The sequence below is a fragment of the Phodopus roborovskii genome, unplaced genomic scaffold, assembly GCF_943737965.1.
Source record: "Phodopus roborovskii unplaced genomic scaffold, PHOROB, whole genome shotgun sequence".
Taxonomy (NCBI): Eukaryota; Metazoa; Chordata; class Mammalia; order Rodentia; family Cricetidae; genus Phodopus; species Phodopus roborovskii.
In genome coordinates, this window is record NW_026126418.1 from 27,637,853 (window position 1) to 27,664,128 (window position 26,276).

Genomic DNA, 26,276 nt, shown 5'->3' on the forward strand with positions numbered 1-26,276 from the left:
TTCCAACTGGTAGGAACAGAGCCAGAATTCAGACTCACACCTGCTCATGTCTTCTTTGTGAAAGTGATACTGGCTAGTGAAGTGAAGTAGGGCCTGGAATCCTGCTCCTCAGAGACAGCTCAGGTGAAAGAAAGGTAAACAGTGAGGAAGTTAAGGAACAGACTTTTTTATATTCTGAAGAGCACCTGCCAGTAGGGTTCACGATGAACTTGACAACAGAGTTCAGTCAAAAGGAAGCTCATTGGTTATTCCAGTAATTCAGCAGCAGTACTGTTTTATCTTTGATCTTTGCAATACTAGTATTGAACGTTAAAGTAGAAGTTAATGTTTTAAGGCAGTAGACTATAAGATAAAAACACAAAAGGGAACCACAGAAGATTCCAAACCTGCAGTAATCAGACGTTTGCATTGTATTCAGTACCACAAATAAGTATACGAATAGATTTCTAGTTGGCAGGAATTTTTCCACAGTAGTAGTTTGCATATCTAGCTATGTATATATAGCTATGATATTGGGCAATACATTAGGTGTTTCGGGATAGAAGCAAGTATTTTACAGCCTTGTTTTATAATATATACCATTAGCCATTAGTATTTCATTATTGAAGAAGAAAGGTCCAGTATTCATTTTTCCAGGGAAGTAAAAGAGAATTAGAAAAAAAAATCTATATATGACTGCCGTGTATTTTTCCTCATATAATCACTTAGTACTGGTAGTAAATTGCATTGTATAACCACTAATCCGTGCATCAGCAGGACCTTGAACACAGATGTAATGGTTATGTGAAGTAGTACATCTTAGGGATAGTGGGTTGCTGGATGGGTTGATTGATTGGGCAGTTGGAAAGAGGCAAGCAAAGAGGTAGCTTGCTTAAAATGGGGGTTTGTAAACTCATTGAAAATTATAGTAGTTGCTACATGGAAAATTACTACAGTATTATAGTTTAGTACTAGGTGAAAACTACAGGATAGAAATCACTTGGATCTTGGATCTTAAAGAATTGGCTGAAGCGAATACATCTAAAATGATACAGAAAAACTTCTTTGAAAACTAACATAAGGAAATGCACATGATTTTCTTCATGTTGTTTGTTTATATAATTATAAAAAAAAGAATGTATAAGCATTTAAAACTCTGTGTGTGTCAGCCATGTGTTAGCAGAATTACATATGGGAGACAAGGTACTGTTTGCTGTTGTGAGGCTATCCCAGCAAGTGATAGAGGCATCTGCTCTCACTTCCAGAGAACGGCCCTAAGTTTAAATTTAGGCATCACTGTCCATCTAGTCTTGGATCCCCTGTTCTAACTTAGTGATAGGTAAAGCTTAGCAGCACTGTCCTTGCTTAGCTCTGTTAGAATTCCTTCACAAAACCTCCCAAGTGAGAGCCTGGACAGTGACTGGAATGTAACCAGCATTACTTGGTAATGAACTTCTCCTAAAACACCCAGGGTCTTGTCTGAACTGTTAAAATCTGATGGAAGCTACAACTTTGGGTATCATTGAATTCAGGGATTCATGATAGAACTGACCCTGTGGGATGTGGACTTTTGATACTAGAATGACTCTTCTGTCTATCCCATGTGGTTCTTAGCTCCTTATACCTACTGCTGGAACTGCACAGATGAGCACTGGATCCTGTAATCCTGGCAAACTAGAGACCCACAATGTTCTTTTGAGCAGAGTTTGTGGGCCTTCTCCCAAGAAGTTTATGTTTTGAAGGCGCCTAGAGAGCACTCAAGTAGTTTGAGTCTGCAGTTTGTTACTAAAGTGAGAAAGTAGTATGTTACAAGCAGTTTTTCCACCGGCCTGGACCCAAAGCCGTGTTAGCCCCAAGTAACACAGAGACGCTGTATTAGATATAAAGCTGTTGGCCAGTTACTAGTTTCTTATCGGCTAGCTCTGTCTTAAATATTAACCCATTCCTATTCATCTAAATATTTCCACGTGGTATCATCTTACTGGAGAGAGATCCCAGCATTTTCTCTCTTGGTCCTATATCTTGAATCTCCTCTCTCCTTCCCGAAACCTCCTTGTCTCCTAGCCCCACCTATCTTGCTTTCCTATTGGCCAACAGTGCTTTATTCATTAACCAATAAGAGAAACATATTTACAGAATGACATTTTCTATCAGTGGTATTTTAACTTTGTTGATTAACTCTGTTCCTAGGGCTTTGGCAAGAACATTCCACTAAGTCATGGCATGTGTTTTTCAGTAATATATTGTTACCTTAGACAAGCTACTTCTGAAACAGAGCTTTCTGAAGTTCTAGCTAAAACCTTTAACTAATGTCATTTCTGATATCCTCTCATCTCTAAGTCCTGTTATTCCAATTCTCTTACTATAAATAAAAAAATTAACTTATTTAAAAGAAGCACTCTGCGTTGTTTTTTACCCAGACAACTGAAAGCCAAGTATTAGCTACAGTGTTCATTCCAAATTCAGGTTTTGGGAAGCGATGTCCTAGTATAAATACATAATTCCAAATGAAACATTTACTGCCAGTGGTATGCATTAGAATTTAAATAATTTAAGTTATAAACAATTGAGGAATTCAGTAATTTGGGGGAGGAAAAACTAATCAGAATGCAGATTTGAAGACCTTTGGTTATTCTGTTCATCTCACCTTTTGTTCGCAGGTTGTGAACTGGCTTGAAGGGCCCGGATCTGAACAGCTGAGAGCACAGTGGGGCATTGGTGACTCGATCAGGGCTTCCCAGGCCCTGCAACAGAAGCACGAGGAAATCGAGAGCCAGCACAGTGTGAGCAGCTTTCCCTCTGCAAGTCACAGTGTGGTCTTCTGTGGGTGTCACTGCTACCTGGCTGGGACTGCGTGCTGCCTGTATTGAGTGCTTAGAGGTCTGAAAGTATACTTGGAGACTTGGCACATAATCAATGATAGTTTGGTCTGGATTCCCAAACAGTTCCATTATTTTGTCCTAGAAGTACAATTTAGATGATTATACAGTGTCGGGGGAAAAAGTGACCTAAAAATACAGAGCCTTTATCAGAAGTTCCTGTGACAGAAACTTCTGGGTTTAGTTGTTGTTTTAGCGAGTATCAATCATATACAATAATGGGTTTCTTTTTTTTTTTAAACCTTTTTTAATTTAAATTTAAAACAAGGTTGTTTTACATGTCAATCCCAGTTCCTTCACCCTCCCATCCTCCCCTATCACCCCCACCAAACCCCAGCCCATCCCCTTTCTGCTCCCCAGGGAGGGTGAGGCCTTCCATGGGGAGTCTTCAAAGTCTGTCATCATTTGGAGCATGGTCCAGGCCTTCCCCCATGTGTCTAGGCTGAGAAAGTATCCCTCTATGTGGGATGGGCTCCCAAAGTCCGTTTGTATACTAGGGATAAATACTGATCCATTACTAGAGGCCCCATAGACTGCCCAGTCCTCCTAAATAACAAAAATAATGGGTTTCATTGTGTATTTTTATACATATATATCAAATACTCTGATCATATTCACATCCCTTTACAAAGCTCAGTTGTTTCCCCTTGATCCCTTTTCTTTTCCAAGTGACATTTCTATTCTGTAGTCCTTGAAGAGAAGGGCCTTCCCTGCTCTACTGGGAATATACAACACAATTTAATGCTGACAGCCACACCACAGCTACTGTATTAAGCACAGCCATGGAGCTGAAGGACGTGGCATACAGAACATCTGTGCAGTCTCTGTTGATTTAAAGATTTACTCTTGTAATTATGAAGATGACAATCAGAAAGTCAGATATATTTTGAGTGATCAATTAATCCCTAAACTGTTTATAGATAATGACAGCTCAAAAGAATCTAAGATGTAAAACTTGGTAGGTAGAGAGTCCACTATTACTTAGCTTCTGCTGTGGGTTAGCCAGCCTGCCTTCCGTCAATGAGGAAGTCATACCTGGCCTTCGAGGAAGAGTCTCACTCCTCTCAAGCTGTGTTACTTACATTGATTTTAAATGGGCTGAATACAGAATTGGAAAAATTAACATTGAATGTTAATTTGCATCTCCTTAGACTATTTTCAAAAACTGGCCAGCAATAATAATGTTGAACTCACACTCATAAGAAACTTAAAAAATGAAATCCTATAATTGAAAATATGTATGTTTTAATACATTGCACAGTTTCCAACATGGATGTTTCTTTTATGGTTAAACAAAGTTGTAGTGGATGATTTATATATAAGCCCTGCTCCTCTGGTTATAACCTTTTTAATTCTCTTGGTCCTTTTTAAATGATACAATGTTATTGAGTTGGTTTGGGGCTTTGTTTTATTTTTTGATATGGATTTGGTTTGATAGAAATGTGTGGATTATTATGGAGTACAGTATTATAGTATAACTGGGTTGTAAAATTTGTTCCCCTACTTAGTTCTTGAAAATAGTATTTGTCACAGAGCATTCTAGACTTCATCTGAGACTACTTAATAATGAAAGTCTTTTAGTGAGGGTTTGTGACACGAGGAGCCTGAAGACAAGTGTTTGTGCTTTGATATTTTAAAAAGAATCCAAGAGAAGCACTTGTAGGTAGAAAATGGATTATACACATGCCGTATATAAGCTCACATTAAATTAAGTACATTGTGTGTTTCATGAAGGATAAATGTGCAGGTCACACACGTGCAATGCATAGATGTGCTTGTATGCCATTGTCTTTACAAGGTCATTGAAGAAGCAGTGTGCTTGTGGAGTCTGTGTGCTGCAGTGTACTTTCGATGTTGAAATGTATGCAGAACTTTTGAAGTGGAAAGGGCCGCCAGCTAGTGTGGAGCTATCCAAGTATACATTCTTCAGATGCTACCATAGTGTTTTCTAGATACAGACTCTGTTACTGACTAGACTTGCTTGAACAGCCTCTAAGTAGACCTCTGAGTGCCCATATGGGGTACTTTCTAGTTCTTTCTGGTACTTGGGGACTTGTGTAGGTAGACTGACATCTTCAGGCACAGTCTTCAAGAAAAGAAGCATTCGTGCGCCATCATAGATTCATTTCTTTAAGTTATATATGGTATTTGGGATTCATTGTAAAACTGGTAGATGTGGAAAGAGTGGGTGGAAGTCTGAACAAAATGGAGTCAGCCACAAGTTGATAACTGTTAAACCTTAATAGACATGGAGTCTCATTATTTTGTTCTGTTGCACATTTATCAAGTTTGAAATTTCCCATTGTAAGGTTAGGAGAAGGATTGCACTATTTTAGCCAATAGGTGGCGCTACACTGTTGACTTGTGAATAGCTTAGTTGATAATAAATGGGCTAGCTTATGATATGTAAGGTTCTAATATTTAGTATTTTATTCAAGACTTCCTTAACTAGGTGTGGTATATAGCACATACCTGTAATGCCAAGCAAAGGATAAAGAATTGCCACAAGTTTGAGGCCAATCTGGTCAACATAGCCAGTTCTAGACCATTTAGGGCTACATACTCTGTCTCAGAACCAAAAAATCAACCCAAAACCCAACAACAAAATTGAAACTTTGTTCTTTGTTGTCTTTATTCTTTGCAAATAAGATGCAACTGTTGAAAGAATTTATTGGCATTTTTCAGGTCTTGTGAAATAATGACAAAATTCTAGTACTGATAGTTAACAAAGATGGAATTTGAAAAATTTTAATATACCATGCTCATCAAATTAATATGCCAAGCATTACATTTCAAATTTCATGTAAAAGCATAATGGAGAATTAAAACTAAAATCTCAGTTGTGTTTGGCTGTTTTGGATTAATGTAAAGAAGAATGAGACTCCCAACATGCAGTTCTTTGCAGGGTATTATGGGTTAGAAATTAATTTAGCCTTTAATACAGCAGGATAAATAGTAAGAAACATGATAGTGTTATACATTTTAAAGTTTTAATGGACGCTAGATGTAGTGTTGAATTCCTGTAATCTCAGAGCTTTCAAACATGAGAGTTACAAGTTGGAAGCCAGTACTTACCTCAAAGACCAGGAAAAACTTAAAAAGAGAATTTTAGTTCACTGAAAGTTTTTTATGTTTCAGCAGAGGCAAATGTAATAGAAAACTGTAAGGTAGGAGTGTGGATTATGGTCTCTGAAGCCTTCTTAGCATTCTGTCAGTACCCTGGCCACAGAGGCACATGTACCTGATATGTGCTGTCTAATAGGAACCAGCAACACGAGGTTGCTTAAGGATTCAATCACATTTCATCCTGATACACACTGTGTGGGACTCACCTTGGTAGCCCAAGTTCGCAGTGTTTCTTTTGTCTGCATTAGGATGCTGTTCCCTGGTACTCACACCTGGGACCCGCCTGTTTTAATGTAAATAAGACATTCACGCTCATTGGCTCTGTAAGTCTTAACTTAGGCCCCAAATCCTGTACTTTTTCATTTTGCTGTACATAATCATTTCCCATACAACAGGTGTACAGGCTGCATAGACTAGAGTGAATCAAAGGCAGTCTGCTTGCCTGAGTTCACATACACTCCATGCTCACTCTTTTCTAGTAAGAAACACTTTGATTAATTTTAAGTATACATTATAGGTAAGCCAGGACTTCCCTGACGCTCATCCCAGACAAGGTGATTTGTCTTAGGACAACCTCAGTTATGTAACCCAGTAAACTCCATATCTCTAATCAATGTGTTGATTTCTTGAGGCATACCAGTTCTTATGTTATATTTACCTCCCTGGCAAGGTTGCAAGAAACTGTGTGTATTTTATGAATTCATAAAGGAAAAAAGAGGATTACCTACACAATGGTGATTCTTCATCTTAGTGGGCATAACATAAGAGGTGTTTTAAAAATAGAGTTTAGACATTTTGATGTGCACCAAGCCAACATAAGAAATTATGTTTCTGAATGCTAGCCCCTTAGTTTACTGCTTTCCTTAACATTATTCTTTTTCAGGAACTGGACACATTTCTTCAGAATTCTAACTAAGTTTCAAAGTGCTATAAATAACACAGTGAAATCACTTCCTATTTAGGAACACGACAGCAATTTTCTCTATGGTATTTTTCACATTAAGACAGACATTCTTGGGCTGGTGAAAAGGTGCCCACTGTCAAGCCTGATGAGTTTTGTCCTTTGTCCCTACATAGTGGGAGGAAACAAACCTATTGTCAGAGAGTTGTCCTCTGACCCCAATACAAATACTGCTCATTAGTGCCCACACATTCCCCACATGCACACAGTACACATACAGGGTAAGATTTTGACAACTGCACTGTCAGTCATTGTTATAATCTTGTATTTTAAAAATAGTTTAAATGTTTAAAAATGAATTGTTTCTAAAATAGCCAGTAAAATAGTAAGGCAGCTCTTATCACCACAATTAATAGAACAGTGACTTGACCTCTTTACATTTCTGACAATTTAGACTGTATGTCTTGGTTATGTAGGCGCTCATATGTATTCTTAGTCATGTGAACCAGTAGTCAGGAGAATGGACAAGGGTTGACTAGAGAGACACAGATGCATTGCCAAGGTCTGAGGGTTAGTGACAACCTTACAAAATCTATCTATTAAGTCAAGCAGTGGTGACACACGTCTTTAATCCCAGCACTTGAGAGGCAGAGGCAGGCTGATCTATGTAAATTCAAAGCAGCATGGTTTATGGAGTGATTGCCAGGATTGGCTCCAAAGCTACACACAGATACCCTGTTTGGAAAGCCAAAAAAGAAGTCTACTTCCCACCAGTCATTATCCATCAGTGGATAGCAAGCACTGAAAAATATATCTTTATGTTACATTGTATTATGTATTCTGCTACTGACCATCATTGTATAGCACATGGCTATAGTACCATAGTGACTTGAGCGTGCTTGTCACCATAGACAGAGAAACCTGCTTGTAAGTACATCAGGTAGGAATAGCCCTTGACCTAGGATAAAAGGAAGATCAAGAGGCTGCCAAGATCTGGACAGTAAACCTGTTAGTCACAGATTTGTGGACCCCATGGGACTGTAAGAGCCAGCCTGCTAAAGGAGGACAACTGGGGTCAGTATTTGGAGGTCAGAGAATGGGATTCATGAAACTGAGGTTTAGGGAGCTACGCAATAGTAGGCAATTGTTTTTTGTGGTGCCTAAGATGGGTCAGTGAGATGAAGTGAGAATAATACAGTTGAGAAAGAAGTTGATGTTGGTAGGTATCTACATGGTGGAAACATGGCTGAGAGAAAGCCATGCCTTTGCTATACCCCCTGTGGATGGAGTTGGAGCTGGCAGGGAGAAATTCACCAGTAGCCACTGAGATGGTGGTAAAGTTTGGGGGGGACAGACAAGAAACAGTCTGGCATTAACAATAAGGAGTAAGCCTTATTGTTTGAACTCACTCAGGGCTTGTGGGCTGTTGGGTAACAAGAACTATAATTGGCTTGGGAAAACTTCAAGGCTTTGTGTTCCCTTAGTGTAAACAGGCCTCCTTCGGAGCAGGGACGAAGGGACCATTTAGAAAGGCACAGGTGAGGCTGGTTTTGGCCAGCAGTGACTTCCAGGGATCACCGTGGAAGGATTTGATGATTGGGAACTTACCACCTATTTAATAATTCTGCCTTACAAAAATTTCTGTTTCTCTTTTTGAGAAATCACACATAATGCTCTGGGGCTAATCTGACTTCAGTGTGCTTTGTGATGTCCCTGTTACAGGAGTGGTTTGCAGTATATGTGGAGCTTAACCAGCAGATTGCAGCACTCTTGAACGCTGGGGACGAGGAAGATCTGGTGGAGTTGAAGTCTCTGCAGCAGCAGCTTAGCGATGTTTGTTACCGACAGGCCAGTCAGCTAGAGTTTAGGCAAAATCTCCTACAGGCAGCGTTGGAATTTCATGGTGTGGCCCAAGATGTGAGTACCTGTTCTGATTGCTTTCCATGTCTCCAAATGACACAGACAATCTGTACAAAACTTTTGTAGGTTTGCATGTCTCATGATTATCTTTCTGGGACAGTAATTTACTGGTGGAGGTAATGAGATGAAATTCCTCAGTTAAATATTAATTTGATATTTTGCATGCAATTAAACCTACTATCTAACTAGAGCATTCCAAGCTAGTATTTTACTTTGATGGTTTCATAATAATACGTTTTATAACATAGGCATAAATGAAACTATCACTAACTTCTGGCATTCTCCTGATCTTCTGTGTGTCCCATCTTCTAGATAACATGTATTCTGATTGTTCATCCTTATCTTTTAACTGCCTAGTCTCTTCAAGTGTATTTGTGATGACCTCATTAGCTAGACCTCATTAATCACTGAAGACTTGAGATGCCAGTTACAACAGGGTTGTCTCTTTGTCCCTCTGCTTTAGTTGTCTCAGCAGTTGGATGGCTTATTAGGTATGTTGTGCGTAGACGTAGCACCAGCTGATGGAGCATCGATTCAGCAAACTTTAAAACTGCTTGAAGAGAAGCTGAAAAGTGTTGGTAAGCAGATTTTAAAAACGCTGAAACCTAAGGGTTCTTTGTGAAAGTATTACCATGGTTAGACAGTTATTTATATAACTGAACTAATTATTTGCAGGAAACACAGAGAACATAATATTGAAAGGTTTTTATTCCCTTGAAGGGTTATAATTTATGCTAAAACATTTATTTTCTGTTGTGATTGATCAGTTCTGCTTTCCTTGGGCCTTTCACCTTCCTGTTACTCAATCTAAAGTGCTATGTCTTGCATGTTCCAGTGATAGATATTTATCGTGCACGCAGAAACCATAATTAGTGAAGTGTTTCATGGTAAACCTTGCGTGCCCCAGACTGTGTTTTATGCAGTGATTTTTGTTGTTGTTGTTGCTATATTCTAACCACGAGAAAGAATAGTTGTGTATTGTAACCCCACACTGAAAATTATCTTCAGGGAAGTGCAATCCAGTTTCATGGGCCCAGCTCTGTCACTTGACATCAAGATGCTTTATATGCATTTGCAGCAGGAAACACAATGCTGTTCCTTAGTTGGAAGTCAAACTGAGAAGGGGGCATCTTATAAAAAGAGTGAGTGGGGAAGATACAGGACATTAAGGAGAGTTAGTAGAAAGTGATGACACATGATTGAGCAAATTAATTCATTATGAAAACAACTTCAGGGAATTAGTTTAAAAAGCATTTTTGTGTTGACATTTTACTTGCTTACAGCCTTTGTTAAGTTAATGGATGGTATGCATAATCCCTCTTAATATGTCATATGCCAACCGTGATTTAAAGTATCACAAGTTTTCTTGAGCCATAGTTTCCTCAAAAGAGAGCTCCTGTGCACATGTCCAGACATCTTGTCTGGAGCTTCCCATGGCTTGTGAGCTTCAGTGGCCCTTTTCCCAGTGGCCCTCCTCACAGTGTTCATCCCTTTACTTTGATTATACATTGAGAACATTTTTGAAATCTTGAAAATCTTAGGCATTTGAGAAAAAAAATGGCATCATTTCCCTAAAAATTGGAACATAAAAGGAAAAAGGGAAAGAATAGAAAATCATATTTGTTGAAGTAAAGAATCCCATACTTTGAGTTTTTATTAGTCACCATTTGTGCAGATTTGGTTTTGAAGACCCCCTTTATGGAGAATTTGGCAACAGAAGCAAGTGATCCACTTTGAGCCCCATTCAAAGGTTCTGTTGCTTGAGATAGTGAGAGGTCTGCATGCTGGCATGGCAGTATATAAAGTGTCTACATTTGGAACTCATGTTTAGCTGCTGAAGAAAAAACACCCTTGTTAAGATATTAAATCCAGTATCATTTGTTTTAGATGTGGGATTGCAAGGCTTACGAGAGAAAGGACAAGGTCTCCTGGATCAGATCTCCAATCAGGCTTCCTGGGCCTATGGAAAGGATGTAACTATTGAAAATAAAGAAAACGTGGACCACATACAAGGAGTGATGGAAGATATGCAGCTTAGAAAACAAAGGCAAAGTTTGAATATTAATGTTAAATTTACTAAGAAAGCATGATACTAAGTTAGAAGCTAAATACTCTATTTTGCATACAAAAGCAAATCTCTTATCTCTTATATGCTGTATGCATAGTAGGTTTGGGGTGAATGTGATAATTATTATATATAATTCAATAAAGAGGCACCTATCCCCCTTTTACCTGGTTGTAGAGATTTTAGTTATACTCAGATATTCACACTAGAAGACAACTGTTTTGGAAAGTGTCCTTTTGTTTTGTTTTTGTTTTGTTTTGTTTTGTTTTGTTTCCTGTAAGCATTCTGTTAAACTTAAACCTTCCCTACTTGTCTCTTCGTCTCATCTTATGTCTCACGTCTGTTGGTTGTAGGATTAGATAATGGGATGGTATTGAGTTTTCTTCACTTGGTAGACTAACAGGAACTTGAGGCTTTGGAGCCTCAGTCTCTCATGGTGACCTGAAAATGTTAGAAAGTAAAAGATTAAAATTACAGAGACAAGGATAGGTACAGATGTGTAATCTGGTATGAGTATGGAATTTTGCACACTTGGAAACTTATGAACAGAATTTCCCAGACATGTCTGCTCTACCCCATGAAAAGTCACAAAGCAGACTTTTGCACCCTGCCCTGGTCCTGCAGTGCCCTTACTGTGGGGTGTGATACCTCTGTCAGCTTCCTAGGTGAGTCCTCATATGGGCTCTGGCTTCTTTTGCCCAGCTGTCTTCTTATACAGTTTGTTCTTCACCCTGGTTCTGGTTCCTCCTATGGATGCTCAGACCTCTCCAATATGAAGTATAATAAATTATTGTACATATAGAATTGTCCCAGAAGGAGAGTGGCTTGCTCTTCAGCCCACTGTCTTCTGATGTCACCTCCTGTCCTCACAGCTCAGACATTTGCAGTTCTAACCTGTATTCCTTACTTCCTGTAGCTAATTTTCTATACTTCTTTATTCTCCTTTCTGCCCTCCCTATTCCTCTTTGTTTGCTTGTTCTGGTGTCAGTAACTTTTAATCGCTGTATGTAATAAACTCATTCTCAGAAAAAAATCAGGAGTTATTTTAGACCTAACGCGCTTGATTCTAAATAGCACTGGACACAGTTAGTACTCTGTCTTTGAAAGTCACTGACAATGGTGTCTTCCTTCAAAACACCCTCTTGGCTCTGTCCCTCCTGGTTTCTCTTTATATTGCTAAGGGGTTCCAGGGCTGTGGTGTCATCTTCTTCTCTGAGTGACTTCCCTGAGTCTGCCCTACATGCTCATGGCTTGCTAGGTACAAAGACCTTGGGTTGCTTCCGGAAGATCTCTAGCTAGATGTACCACATTCTCCTCCAACCTGCTATGCCTAAATCAGATTCATTTCTCCCAAACTTTGTTCTCTCTTAGTTTCCTGTTCAAGTTGCTGTCGATTACCAATTTTAGAATTTAGCTCTAAGTTTAAATCTCTCAGATGCCCAAGATTTTCTTTTTTCTGCCTTAGTTCTTGCTGCTGATAATGCTGTTGCAGATAAGAGTAATCTTTACAAGGGCAAAGATTGGATGAAGCCCTTGACTCTTGTTTCCATTATTAGAATAGTGAGGGGTTTTTTTCACACCTTTATTTTTGTCTCCCCACCATGTCTGACCACCACTATTACTATTTCCTACCCCAACATTCCTTGCATGTTTAAAGCCAAGTAAAGAGTGTATTTCCATCCTTGAAAACGAAACAGGCATCTAAATAGTACTTTTTTGGCAGTGAAATTTGGTCAACATTCACCAAACACGGTGGGGAAAAGTTCTACCTTCTCATTATAAAAAAAGACGGCCAGATATCAGCTGCTACAGCAGTGAAGTAAGATGGAATATTTCAAAGTGTTTCAACTGTTTTCCTAAAGAGACTTCCTCCATTGCCAGAGCACTGAAGAACCTCCTGGTTAGTCATTGGCAACAATTCTTCATATAACTTAGGAACTTGGCTTCCACTTTGGGAAGTGAACCCTTCTTTTCTATACTTGCTTTTGTTTTGTTTTGTTTATTTTGTTTTTGTTTGTTTGTTTGTTTGTTTGTTTTGTTGCTGGTGGTTTTCTTTGGATTCCTGACCATTTGGTCTTAGTGTTGATGGTTTTGTGTTTTCCATTTTGGTTTGATTCTTGCATTTTTGGCTGTAGGAGCTCATACAGATTCCTTCATTAGAGCTGCTTCTTCAGTTTCCTTCTCATCTTCACCAACCTTTACTTTTTCTGTGGAACCTTGTTACTACTTCCAGAAGCCGATCCCTTCCCAGACATGCTCCTTATCTCCATCTTCTGACTAGGTATCTTGCTTCATGCTACTAGGTACTGTCTACTACTGTGTTCAGGCCCTGAGCCACACATGAACCTGAAGAGCACAGATTGGATGTATAGTTCTTTCCACAGTTGCCACTATTGCTTTAATCGGACTGCCTTGTGATTCATCACTTCTGCTCCAACCATGTGTAATGCATCTTTAGCCCTGGTGTCTAAGCTGCCTCTTCTTGATAACTGGTCCTCATTTTCACCATTATCCATCTTAAAGTAATAATCTTTGTCAGCCTTTGGTTGACAACCAGAAGGATAGTTGTGGGGCCTCAAAGGTCTCGTGTCACTATGTCTTCCATAGGACAGATGCTGGCCAGAGATGGCTGACTATGGACTACTCTCCTCAGGACAGATGTGTAGGGTGAAATTGCACTGGGCCTGTCTTTTGAGATGGAGTTGTGTTTTCCTTTCTGTGTAGTAGATGTTTATGCTAGGCAAGTGAGTCACTTGTCCCTTCCCGCCCCTCCCCCCACAGAATGTTTTACATGTATACTTAACAGTTTTTACCATAAACATTTTCTAACCTGACTCCTGTGTGTTTAGATGGTTTTAAACTTGGGTTAAACTGTCTTGTTTTCCCAATGACACACACTATGTATTGAGCTTCATGTGGCAATCATCTTTGTCATTAAAGTGTCTTACATATATTATGCTTTAGTTCTTTGAAATTATTTTTGTTTCCCTTCTGTCACATGTAGACTTAAGCTGCATTGTAACATTAGGCTGGGACTGAGAAATCTTCGTTTTAAAAGTAGCCCATTAATAGCTAGTTCTGTGTTATCATTAGGCTTTCTTCAGGAACACTGACTGTAGGGCCTGGGACCTGTTGGATTACCTGTTTCTGACATGTGGGGCTTTACAAAAGTACCCTACCTGCCTCTGGTACATGGAACTGCATAGAAATGAAGGAAATGAATCATATCTTGGTTACACCAAGACACTGTTGGAATTTACTCTGTATATTATCCATGCAGACCACAGTGAGCATAAACAATGCTCTGCATTATGTTTGTCTTAACACAGAAGATATGTGGGGTTTTTTTTTTTCTTAAAGAGTATAGGTATACATTTTTAATTCAGACTTTAGTATTATGCTAGATAATATAATTTGAAAAAATGTATTAAATTTTCATGAAACATCATCCTCTGAACTTTTATCTTTGAAGCTTGTTTAATAAAGTTGGCGATGGAGGTTTATTTGGGTTTTGGTGGACCATTGCGTTTATGCTTTGCTTCAATATTTTGCAGAATCCATGCTATCCTCGAGAGGGTTTGTCATTCAGTATCATCCCAGGTACTTCGAGGTCTTGATGTAACATAGATAATAGATTAGATATTCATAAACCTCTGACAAGTCAGTACAAAATAGTTGCAGTATCCATAGAGTGTAGGACTAAGTATTTTAGTATACTGTTAAACATGCACATCAGACGATGATGTTCTAGGTCTCTAGGTCAGAACACTAAGCTGAACTTGTGTTTGGTCCATTAGATGTGAGGACATGGTAGACGTGCGGAGGTTGAAGATGCTGCAGATGGTGCAGTTGTTTAAATGTGAAGAAGATGCTTCCCAGGTAAGGCCTGGCCAACCACATAGGAGGTTAGCCTAGACTATGTTCACTTCAGGCTAACTTAGAAAGCTAAGTTCTCTTAACTGTGAACAAAGTAGAGTCCTGTGGTGCTAAGAAAGCCAGTTTATTATGTCAGGTTCTTGTTTCTCTTGTAGAGAATAAAGCTTTAATTTAACTAGTTTCATTCACCACCTCAGTGAAATGTTTTTTTGAGTTAGAGACTGGGAATATTTATTAATTATTGTGGTCAATGAAGTTGTTAGTTCTATCCTGGAATGAAGGCTGGTGAAATGCATTGCTTTCTGTCCCACAAGAAAATTCTCAATGCTCCATAAGCAACTTGATGTAATCATGTGTTTAGTATCAGAAAATAATTTAATCATGAAGTATAGAGAGAGAATATATCATTTTAAGTCATAATGCACATCTGTAATGAGATCCCAGCAGAACTGTATTACAGGGACCTATGGCCTAACATGTGATACTAGCTGTACATTGAGTACATCTCTTCAGTAGGTCCTTTCTTGACATTTGAGACACCAGTTTGAGGATCAGGTGACATCATTTGTTCATAGAGCATGGCGTCAAATGAATGTTAAAACCAGTATTCATTAAAGAGCTAACTAATCATACAGAAGTCATTTCTGCACAGACTTAATGTTTCATTACAAGGAAAGAATTATGAGACCAGTTTTATTCTGTGTATTCATTAGGCAGTAGAATGGCTAAGTGAACTTCTGGAAGCCCTGCTGAAGACCCACATCAGATTGGGCGATGATGCTCAGGAAACGAAGGTTTTACTGGAAAAACATAGAAAATTTGTTGATGTTGCACAGGTACAGAACTTGTCTTCTTTTCTACAAGGGCAGTGTGTGAATAGCTTTCTGCAAGATGATGGTGTGCCTTAACCTTCTAAGTCTAAGAAGGTCAGTTTTGTTACACAGAGTTAAGAAAATTCCAGTTGGCTCAGACAGTGGAACCAGGATGTATTCCTGGTGCACAAAAGGACCTTGCGGACACATCCCCCATGGAGGGATGCTCCCTTAACCTAGAGACAGGAGAGAAGTCCTAGTCCCTACTTCAAATGACTTGACAGATCTACATGACTCTACCTGGATAGCATAGCCCTACATGTGGAATGGGGGTGGGGGGATGGGATGGGAGGGTGGTCAGGGTGCATGTGAGGGGGCAGAGAGGGTAAGAGGGAGAGAGGGGGAAAGGGAGGGAGGGGGAACTGGGATCGACATAAAATAAAAGTAATAATTAAAAAAAAGAGAGAGAAAAAATTCCAGTTGGTGCATCAAGACTGGGCCACAGGAACTCAAGAGGGTTTGGCTCCTGAGTGTAAAGTCTCTGGGCTCTCTCTGCTTTGTATGATATGCTGTGCCATTTAGACTCTCAGATAGTTCACAGAATTAACATGAGGTACTTGTTAGCAACAGCAGATTAGAAGCCACACTCCTAGTTTTACTAGAATTAGCATAGTGATACAGAATTGTTTGGGGACCCAGAGTATGTATATTTTCCCTCATGCAGAATTCACATTTCCTGTATGTGTATTACTTTCCTCTATGTAATATAAAGTATGGAGCTAAGTTCATCACTCTGTTTTGATAATCAGAGAGCTGACATTCTTTTGACCAGTAGAATTTAGCTGGCTGAGATGGGGAGCACACCTGGGAGCTAACTAGACACATTACTGCATTTGTTAATTGTGTTTGCAGGCCGCTAACAGGCTGCATGTAGTATAGATGTCCAGTGGTGCCACACAGTCTCCCCACTTCCCTTCTCATGAATTGCTTGGACTCTGACTTGGTGGTTATTTTCCCTCCTAGAGTACGTACGACTATGGCAGACAGTTGCTGCAGGCAACGGTTGTTCTGTGCCAATCTTTGCGCTGTACTTCCCGGTCCTCAGGGGACACGCTTCCTCGGCTGAACAGAGTGTGGAAGCAGTTTACAGTAGCATCTGAAGAGAGAGTGCACAGGTTGGAAATGGCTGTTGCCTTTCACTCAAATGCTGAAAAGGTAAGTAGGATCTTAAAAACTTTTTTTTTTTTTGACGTTTTATTTATTTGTAGTGTTTGTGTGTGTGTATGTGTGTGTGTGTGCATGCACACATGCATGAATTTAAGTCTGTGCACCACATGCAATGTAGTACCAGAAAAGGCCAGAGAGGATGTCAGGTCCCCCTGGGACTGGAGCTTTAGACAGTATCACATCATCGTGTGGGTGCTAGGAGATGAGCCCAAGTCCTTTGGAAAAGCAGCCAGTGTTTTTTAACCATTGAGACCTCTCTAGCTCCATTGTGTTCTCTTTTAAAATCAAACAAAAACAACAATTAAAAAACAACAGGTTACCTTGATGATGTTCATTGCAAATGTTTAAGGTGTTAATTGGAATAATGTAATTATATGATTAATCCATGTGTTACTGTTCATATTCATTTTGTTGCTAAGGTTTTGAATGTGTGTTGTCATAAGAGCGTCTCCTCTCAGTCTCCTGAGTTGACCCAGGACTAGAGTGCTTGGCCAGGGGATTCCAGAGCTACAGGAGGCCTGGCTTCTCCTCTCCTTGCCCCTCCCAGAGCAGTCCAGGCCCAGGCTTTCTGCACTCTGCTGTCACCTTGTCAGCCTCTTTCATTGGGCTCAGGAAGTAAACTATTTTGGCAACTATGTCTGTTGTCAGAAAGTTTTTTTAAAGTTACTTTGTGTTTTCATAATTCAGGGAATAGGTTGGCCAAATAAACTAATGAAACTAAAAACAAAACCTTTGTTTCATGATTATTTTAAAAGATTCATTCTAGAATTTATTTCTTCATAGTTATATATAATTAGAGAAGCCAGTAGTACTAGTAGTGTTATTTGGGCAATTTTTTTTTTCTTTTTAGAATACATTTCTCTTCATAGTAGTGATGCAGAGTACATTCCCATTCAAGAAGGAAGCTTTATTAGGTAATTAATTTTGTGTTGATATCTTTAACAGTTTGAGTTTATATGCAGGGAATTTAAATATGCAATAAGTTATAGCCTTACCCCAGGACAAACAGATGTGACAAGCAACCTCAGGAATTCCGAATAAACAGATATAACAGAGAACCTCAGGAATTGAGAGATTTCATGTTTGAAACACACTGTTGAAAGTGACCTAGTTGATTCTCTCACCTGCTCACTGAACTTTGCAGTTTAGTGTTTTTTGTTAAAATGGACCCAATGGCATTGAGTACGTTAGCTCACACCTGTAGTCCCAGTACTCTGGAAACTGAAGTAGGAAGATTCCAAGTTCAAGGGTAGGCTGAGCCATAGAGAGAGACCCCACCTCAGACAACAGACAAAGGCCTAATACGGATGGAGAAAGTATAGGAGATAGCTTAACTTATTCCTCTGCTGATTATTTCGGTGAACTTCTTATTATAAAATACGCTATTCATCCAGAAAGAGTGTAGACCTTAAATGTTGTGCTTAGTACAGGACTTGTACAGTGAGCATGTCAGTGCAGGCCCTGAAGTCCCACCCCATCTTGGGTCACCATATCCTGCCTCTATCAAAAGAGAATCATTCAAGTTTCTAACATCACTGATAACATTTTAGGAGACTTTTTTTTTTAAAAAAGATTTATTTATTTATATGTATACAATGTTCTGTGTGCATGCATGCCTGCACACCAGAAGAGGACAGACACCAGATCTCATTGCAAGTGGTTGTGAGCCACCATGTGGTTGCTGGGAATTGAAATGAGGACCAGTGGAAGAGCAACCACTGCTCTTAACCACTGAGCCATCTCTCTAGCCTTTAGGAGACTATTCTTAAATAGGAGAATACTTTTAATTGAGAACTCTTTAGAAGGTATATAAAAAATAATTATAGTTAGGAGATTTTAAAATAGAAAGTTGGTGTTTTGGAGCTTGTTTTTGTTTATTTTGTTCCTGGCCTTTATCTTGCTATGTAAAGCTATTTTGTCATCATTCACTATTTCTCTTCTCGACTACTTTATTTTATAAAGCAAGCTTAATCTCAGCTATAACTGTAAGCAAATTAGGTAACACAATAACTGAAAAATACCCAAATTGGAACCCAAACCTTAAATTTTTAAATAAAAAAGAATGAAATGTCTTTATTAGAATTGTAAGCAGTTAAATCAGCAGGACCAGAGAATCTAGGAAGATCTTCATGTCAGTTACCTTTGCACACTATGTTGGTGTAGTTTGTAGTTTTGAGTTTTGAAGTCTGCAAGCTCCTCAAGACCAGAGCGTGACATTCACACTCCACTTTGCTAAATAAACATCCCATCAGGTGTTTAGTAAATGGTTGTCTAATAAGCAAGAGACTATTTCTTAAGCACAAGTTCTATTCATTTTCCAAACAACACTCCATTATTTCTTTCTTAGAAGTCACCCCATATTTTTTTGTGCTCCATCTTGTATATTGTTACTAGAGATATGCTTCATTTGTGATCAGAATTTCTTCACCAATCATCATAGCTCAGTCTCATAGAGTTGATGCTTGTTGCCGTCATAACTCAGTCTGAGATGCTTATGAAGACACTACGCATGGAACCAGAGTATATTCCTCAACTTACAGAATTCAGGCAGGATTAATTCTCTCATGGTTTTGATTGGTGCTGCCCTTTTGTTTGCTGCAGATTTTGCAAGACTGCCCAGAAGAGCCTGAAGCGATTAATGATGAGGAGCAGTTTGAGGAAATTGAAGCAGTTGGGAAATCACTTTTGGATAGACTCACTGTCCCTGTGGTTTACCCAGATGGGTACGGTGCATGTTCTTATCATTTAAAAGTTAAATCACTAAGAGAGGGAAATCTATTCTTTAGAAGGCCAAGTATCTTAATTTTGGTCCACATTTTCATCTTCTACAATAAATCAATTTAAACTGCAAAGAAGTCCAAATTCATCTGTTGGCAGCAGTGACAGTTGGTATTTGCTGACTTCAAAATTGCTTCTTGACAACTTGTAAGCGGATGACTGCAGATTAGTTTGAGGCATGGACTTCTAGCCTGAGCTATGACAACAGGGAGTTGTGAGACTGGGGCCTCATTGAGAATGGGGAGGGTCAGTAAAGGACCTGAGACCCAAGGGACTGAGCTCATAAGATATGCCAAGCAAGCAGCTTCAGTTCTTGACCTTCATTGCTTGTACCAGATAGATCCTGGCCAGTGTGGTTATTTTTGACTTAGAACTGAAGGAACTGAGGCTCGATTCAATAAGAGGACCAGTGTTTCCTACTTTCCAGGTGTTAGAGTTAGGATACCATCTCAGGTCTGTCCAGCCCCAGTCCTGTCTTCTTCTCACGGGCCCTTTGGCATCTGAGATTTTTCCTGCGGAAGGTCATTAGGCCCTGATGTGCACTTTCTTTTCTATTCAAATGTGAAATGACCTGTTATAAAAATCAACAAGCCAGGAAAAAAAAAATCAAGAGTTTCATCCCTGGAGATCTCAACCTTGTCAGTGAACCACTGAAAGGTAGTGCAGAGGAAGTTTGAATCAAACAATAGTAAGGTACCCTTGTGTTGTGGTTCTGTGACGGAGGAGGAGGAGAGGATGGAGGCTGCAGCCCAGTGTCTCAGCCCCTTTTTTTCCCTCCTAGCTGTGACTGCAGCTCTCTGTGTCTTGGTTCCCACACCTGATTACAGGTTAGAGTAGTTGTGCTTTTTCAGATCATAGTGATGAGGTGGGGGGGAGCTCCTGGAGCCAAATATATAGAAAGAACTTGGATATGAGACACAAAGGATATACTGCTGTGTCACAGACTTCCAGTGAGTGTTCAGAATTCATATTGAAAAAAAAATTACCAGTTTACTCCCTTGGAAGAATATTACAGTCTATACTGAGAAGATTCTCCAGGGATGCCTAGATTTCAACTATCAAAAGTAGCTTAGTGTCATATGATTTACCTGCTGTGAAAGAGAGCAGTCCCAGCTTCCAGGTGTAAGTCACTGTGCAAGGCCCCAGGGGAACTAGTTTCTGCTCATAGGCTATATCACATTTTACGATAACATTTGCTTTTATGCATCTGTTAGAGTTAAACAAATTTGTACTGAACTGTGTTTTCTGTGTGTTCTGATTTTAGAACTGAACAATATTTTGGGAGTCCAAGTGACATGGCTTCTACTGCAGAACACATTAGAGACAGAATGAAACTGGTCAGTCTCAAAAGGCAGCAGCTGAGACATCCCGAAATGGTCACCGCGGAAAGCTAATGTCCCCAGCTCCCACAGATCTGCAGGTCATATGCCCATACATCTTCGCCGTTGGCATACTGCTGTGTTAACCACAGCTCATTAAGATGCATTTCCCAGCAGGATAAGCCTCCTTTGTTCCCACAACACGTCTCTAAATGCTAACACCTCTCAGCTCCTGAGGCATAATCATGTAACATGCTTTGATGCCCTAGACTCCAGGTGTCTTAAAGAAGGAACTGTAAACACTGCACTGAGTCCTTGCTTTCACGCTTTACCTGACTTGTCAGGCTGTAGATGAACAGCTGATAATAAGCTTTTGAATGGTGCTAATCGGAGTTTAGGAATTCTCTATAAAAAAAACATGGTTGCCCCTCCTCCCCTGGTGATGTAGACTATTTAGACCATAGTTAGACTGTTAGTGGATAGTGGTGTCCTCAAAATTTTACTTTGTAATCCTTCACATTTGATTATTTTTATTGTCTATATGAAAAAAACCCTTCAGATCTTTGATATATCATATTCATTGGAAGACATTTTCCTATTGTATTCATAATGTATTAAAAGTTGTCTGTGCTTAATAAAAGTCTTCTTTAAGTATCTTATTAATTTGGTAGTTACATCCTAATTCTAAACATGAGTGCCTTACTAAAAGGGCATTCTTAGGGTTGTGAGGATGGGCTAATCATTTGTTTTTGATGGTGGCTGCATGTATTTTAGGCAGGAATTTCATATGTATGCATGTGTATATAATAAAAATTAAGCATGTTTACTGTGAAAAAATTAGACCTTTAAGAACATAATAATAGAAGACTATTTTTAATTTTTCTCTTGCAAAATGCTTTCCAAATTGTTAACTACCCTAAAGATGCTTGTCTTTGGGCAAAGAGGTCTGGGGATGAAAGTATGTTTAACTATTTCAATATAATCTTTTGTATCACAGTAATTACTCTGGAACTAAAGCAGAAATTGTTAATAGTATTTAATATCTCATGATGCTAGAGGCAAAATCATCCTGAAGAAGTCTAGTCACAAAAACTGTACAGAAATAAAATTTGTCATAAAATTGTAATGCTTTTATGTTTGTATTAAGTTATAAAATGTACATAATTTAACATTGTGTTAATTTTAGAAGTTTTTTTTTAGGTGGAAAACAACTGGGCTTATGGTCAGTACAGAATTATGCCAAGAATTGTGTGCTGGTTTATTTTTTGTGATCTGCAGAGATACTCACATATCCTCCTATGCTAAAGCCAGTTTTCTCCAGCCTTGTCTCTGCCAGTCTTGAACAAGTCTGTGTTCTTTGTCCATTCATCCTCATCACTCACTCTATAGAGACTTTCAGTTAGCTATTACACCTCATTCTACAGGAAAACTGTTATTTTGAAAATTAACCATAGTCTTCCAGTTACTGAATTGAATGTTTTTGTTCTCTGTCATATCATCTCCCATTCTCTCCATTTCTAGCATTTCTCCCAAATCCATCCCTCAAAGATGATGTCTTCTGCTATCACTGTGAGTGTAGTTGTGAACTCATGTAGAACAGATCTGTTGCATATGCACGCTCTACTGCTGTCCTTGGCTCTGGCTCATTAGGCAACTCATCCCTAGTATCCAGCATTGCATGTCTGAGTTAAAATGCATGGCTGTCAGCTTCCTCCCTGTCATTGCCACCTAAACGAAGGATGTATCATACTTGCCTCTTCTTCCTGGAGTAGTTTTGATTAATGGTGCCACAATGTTCAGGGCAAAATTCAACTGCTCCCCATGTCTTACACTGCCACTGCCTCTGAGACCATCCAGAAGTTCCTTCTATACTTGATAACCCTCCTTCAGGGCTTTCCTCCTGTGGATAGGAGCTCCTGTGACTCCTCAGCCTTCATGAAGGTGCTAGCCCTTTCCTAGTGTGTCATAAGGTCCTTCATGGGGCTTACTATTATCCCACATGTCTTATACCTAGAGCTTTTCTTGTATATAACATGCCCAGTCCTACATGTGTGTTCCACTATAAGCATTAGTAGCAATCCCTCTTCGACTGTGGTCTGGAGTATATTTAAACAGTGGTATTTTCTGGAGTTAGAGCTGACTTGTAAATGTGCTTCTTTGGAGTATGTTAGATCCTTAGACATGTACCTTTTAGATGTTTTATTTTTCCTTATATTTAATATGTTTCTTTTACTGAGTTTCTGAGTCATTGGTGTTTTTATTATGACTTTATAGTTATAACATCAGCTCATGGGCACTTAATCCCAAATGAGTTAACTTTCATATACCTTTAGCTCACTTTCCTGCATAAAAGGTAAAATAAGACAAAATATGGAAATGCCATATGTATGATTTGAATAGGCACATGAAATTAGATACATAGTCACTTTTCATTGGCAAATGTGTTGCCCTGTTTCTGTATGTGTGTCTTTACAAATACGCAAGAGTTACAAATCAAAAGCCAACAATGACCCAAATTGACTTTTCTCCTATGGTTACAGTTCACTGAGAGGACACATGAAGGATGTGGCTTCAATTTGTTTGAAATCTCAGGCTTTTCTATGTCCTACTGACATTGGCCTATAAATATAATTAAAAATAAATACTTCTTTCATTGCTAGTTCAGTGCCATAGCTCCCTGCATTACTTTAGGCCATCCTAGACATTGACTGACATGTTAGCTGGGCAACTTTTGTTAGGTTGTGTCTGTTTGCATGCCTGCCTGCCTTCCTTTCTTCTGTCTGTCCATCCATCCATTTCTCCATCCATCCTTTTGTCCTGTCCTTTTTTTCTGTCCTTTTCTTTTTGCCTATGTTTTTGTTCCTGGGTAAACTCAGTAGACAATGGCAGTTTGATATCTTCTCTTAGTGCATGTCTGACTCAGCAGAGCTGTGATGCAAAGACGACAGTTCCTTTAGATCAGTTTGGCTTCATTCCCAGTTCTCATTGCTTTGACTTTATTTTACAAGGGTGATTCCTTAGTGACATTAGTGAAACTGCTCAACACTGGGATTCAGTACTGCAGAGTTGAGTGGATCTCTTATTTTATTGGGGTTTACATCGGCTTGTGAATGTTCCCTGCTCTTCATATGCTTGCCACTTCATTACTTTCAGTTGATGTGTGGTATGTTCTTACAGTTGTTACTGTCATTCTTCCCTTTGAGAACATATCAAGTTGCTATTTGTGATAGTGTTAAGCAAATCTTATTTCATCTCAACCCCTTTGTATGCAGTGGTATGATTGTTATGTTGTGTGAATATATCCCACTGTACAGTATACATTGGAAGAGATCAGTCAGCCTTCTTTTATATGATATATAACTTTCCAGAAAAGATTTGGTATTCTTGTGTATGTCTCACACCCTACACAAAGAACACTGAGTCATAAGGAAAATACGATGACTGCTAAAAACTAAAGCTACTATAGATGGTGTAATTCTATAGATCTTGAGTCTGTATAGAAGGTACAGGCAGAAATAAGCATCAGTAAATAGGCTAACATCCACAACAAGACTTGTACAATGCTAGGATTTAAAAAGATATGTGAAGGTAGCCCAACAGTTAACTGAATTAGTAAACTTGACAGTGCTGACTTTAAGGTCTCAAAGTAAAGGGACTCAATTGAGAGCAGAAAATATTTTCTGATATGTAGCCAACAAATATCTTGATGAAACAAAATGAATAGCATTTGACACTCCTTGACTTCTCAGAATCAATAGATGTCAATGAATACCCCTGAGACTCTAAAATATGAAATGCACATGTCATCAATTTCAATAATGAAATATAACAATCTATAGAAGTATTGAAAACTGAAGGGGCATGTACAGTGGAAGGCATCATTGCTATGATCCTTCAGAGTAGAAGTATTCCTTAATCTTGGAATTCATGGACTGGTAAAGAGGACACACTGTTTATCCCCTCTGCTCCATACTCCCTTCTCCCCTGCCCCCTTCATCTCTGCCCCTTCACCCCTACCTCCTTCTTCCCTACCCCTTTATCTGCCCCCTTCATCCCTACCCGCATCTCACCAGTGGATAAGGAAACATGCATTTAGATTACAAACTTGAAGTACTGAGGATGGAGCTGGTGCCCTCATCAGTGAGTGAAACTTTAAAGCCAACGGAGTCTCTGCTGTGGGAAGATGACAAAACATTAAGATGGAAGACACGACACAACTATCATCTATGTTGAGTTTGACAGGGCATGAAACTCCATTAATTAACACAAGCTGAAGAAAGTTATGGGAGGAGTGTATTAAGGAGGAAAGGAGCTACAAAACCAGAGGTTTGTAGAATCTCCCAGTACTGAGGTAAACATGGCTTGAGATCACCATTTGCTGGCCTTGGTTAGAGAAGAGGCAATTTGACAGAGGGAGTGATGGTAATGGGGAAAGACCAGCCGTGTAATAGACACTTAGAAGTGAGGGTGTGCCATGATGGCGCCAGTCAGTGGAGGTGATGCTCAGCATGACTTAATGCCCCAGCAGTAGTTTAAAGCAAACTTGAGGACAAATGCTAGTCAGTGTACTTACAAAGCAGAACCTGTGCTCAGACATGAAGATCTTCAAGAGCACAGGAAAGCCAGCACTGAAACTAAATATTATGAGAGCTGGTGAGTAAATGTTTCAAAGAATCCAGATTATTTTTGTGAGAGCTCTTTATGAGGCAAGATGCAGTATATAATTCCTATATGTCATGACAGAGGAATTATAAACATAGGCTAAAAATAGTGACTGTCAAGCTTTTAGAGCAGAGCTATGAAGGGTGTGAGGTAAGACACTTGGGACACCATTTCTGACAGGGCTGTGCTCTCAGGGGGAAGGGGGAATAAATGTCAAACCTGTTTCCCAACATTTTATTATAAAAAATTAAGTCTATAAAATTTAAAACAATTTCATAGTATCCTCACCACCTAGGTGTTAGTTACACTTGCTTTGTCACATGCCTGCCCATGTGTCCACCCATCCAGATTCTGTTTTGATGCATCTAAAATCGCAAATCTCTATATTGCTTTCACCTAAATACTTCAGCATACCTCTTACTAGCAAGGGTTCCAGACATGTTTATAGCTTTCTTTTGGTATAAAATTTCTATGCACAGAACATTGACATGCATTGTGTTTTCATAAATACAAGGAGTACTATATAGAGGAAAACCTACTATTCTAGAAAGTTCTCCCATGGTTCTTCTCATCAATCACTGGCCACATGTCAAGCACTGCTTTTTCCTACTGTAAGTTAGACTGTTCTGTTTTAGAACTTGTCTTTATTAGCATCACACATCAACTACTTTCTTTGACAAGGCTTCTTCACTACCATAATATTTGGGAAATTTGTCCATGGAGTTGGTATTA

At 39.1% G+C, this 26,276-nt stretch overlaps 1 protein-coding gene across 2 annotated transcripts in view; it reads left to right on the plus strand.

The window, feature by feature from the left end:
• Sestd1 (SEC14 and spectrin domain containing 1) overlaps positions 1-22,128 on the plus strand; it is a 53,957-nt gene extending 31,829 nt beyond the window's left edge. For both annotated transcript variants that reach the window (XM_051184406.1, XM_051184407.1), the window contains 9 exons: positions 2,640-2,762; positions 8,608-8,802; positions 9,269-9,383; positions 10,693-10,852; positions 14,668-14,749; positions 15,460-15,582; positions 16,582-16,773; positions 19,387-19,508; positions 20,828-22,128. In XM_051184406.1, the coding sequence (XP_051040363.1) occupies positions 2,640-2,762; positions 8,608-8,802; positions 9,269-9,383; positions 10,693-10,852; positions 14,668-14,749; positions 15,460-15,582; positions 16,582-16,773; positions 19,387-19,508; positions 20,828-20,957 (1,242 nt within the window). In that variant the 3' untranslated portion in view covers positions 20,958-22,128. The remainder of the gene's footprint in view (positions 1-2,639; positions 2,763-8,607; positions 8,803-9,268; positions 9,384-10,692; positions 10,853-14,667; positions 14,750-15,459; positions 15,583-16,581; positions 16,774-19,386; positions 19,509-20,827) is intronic.
• The last annotated feature ends 4,148 nt before the right edge of the window (positions 22,129-26,276 follow it).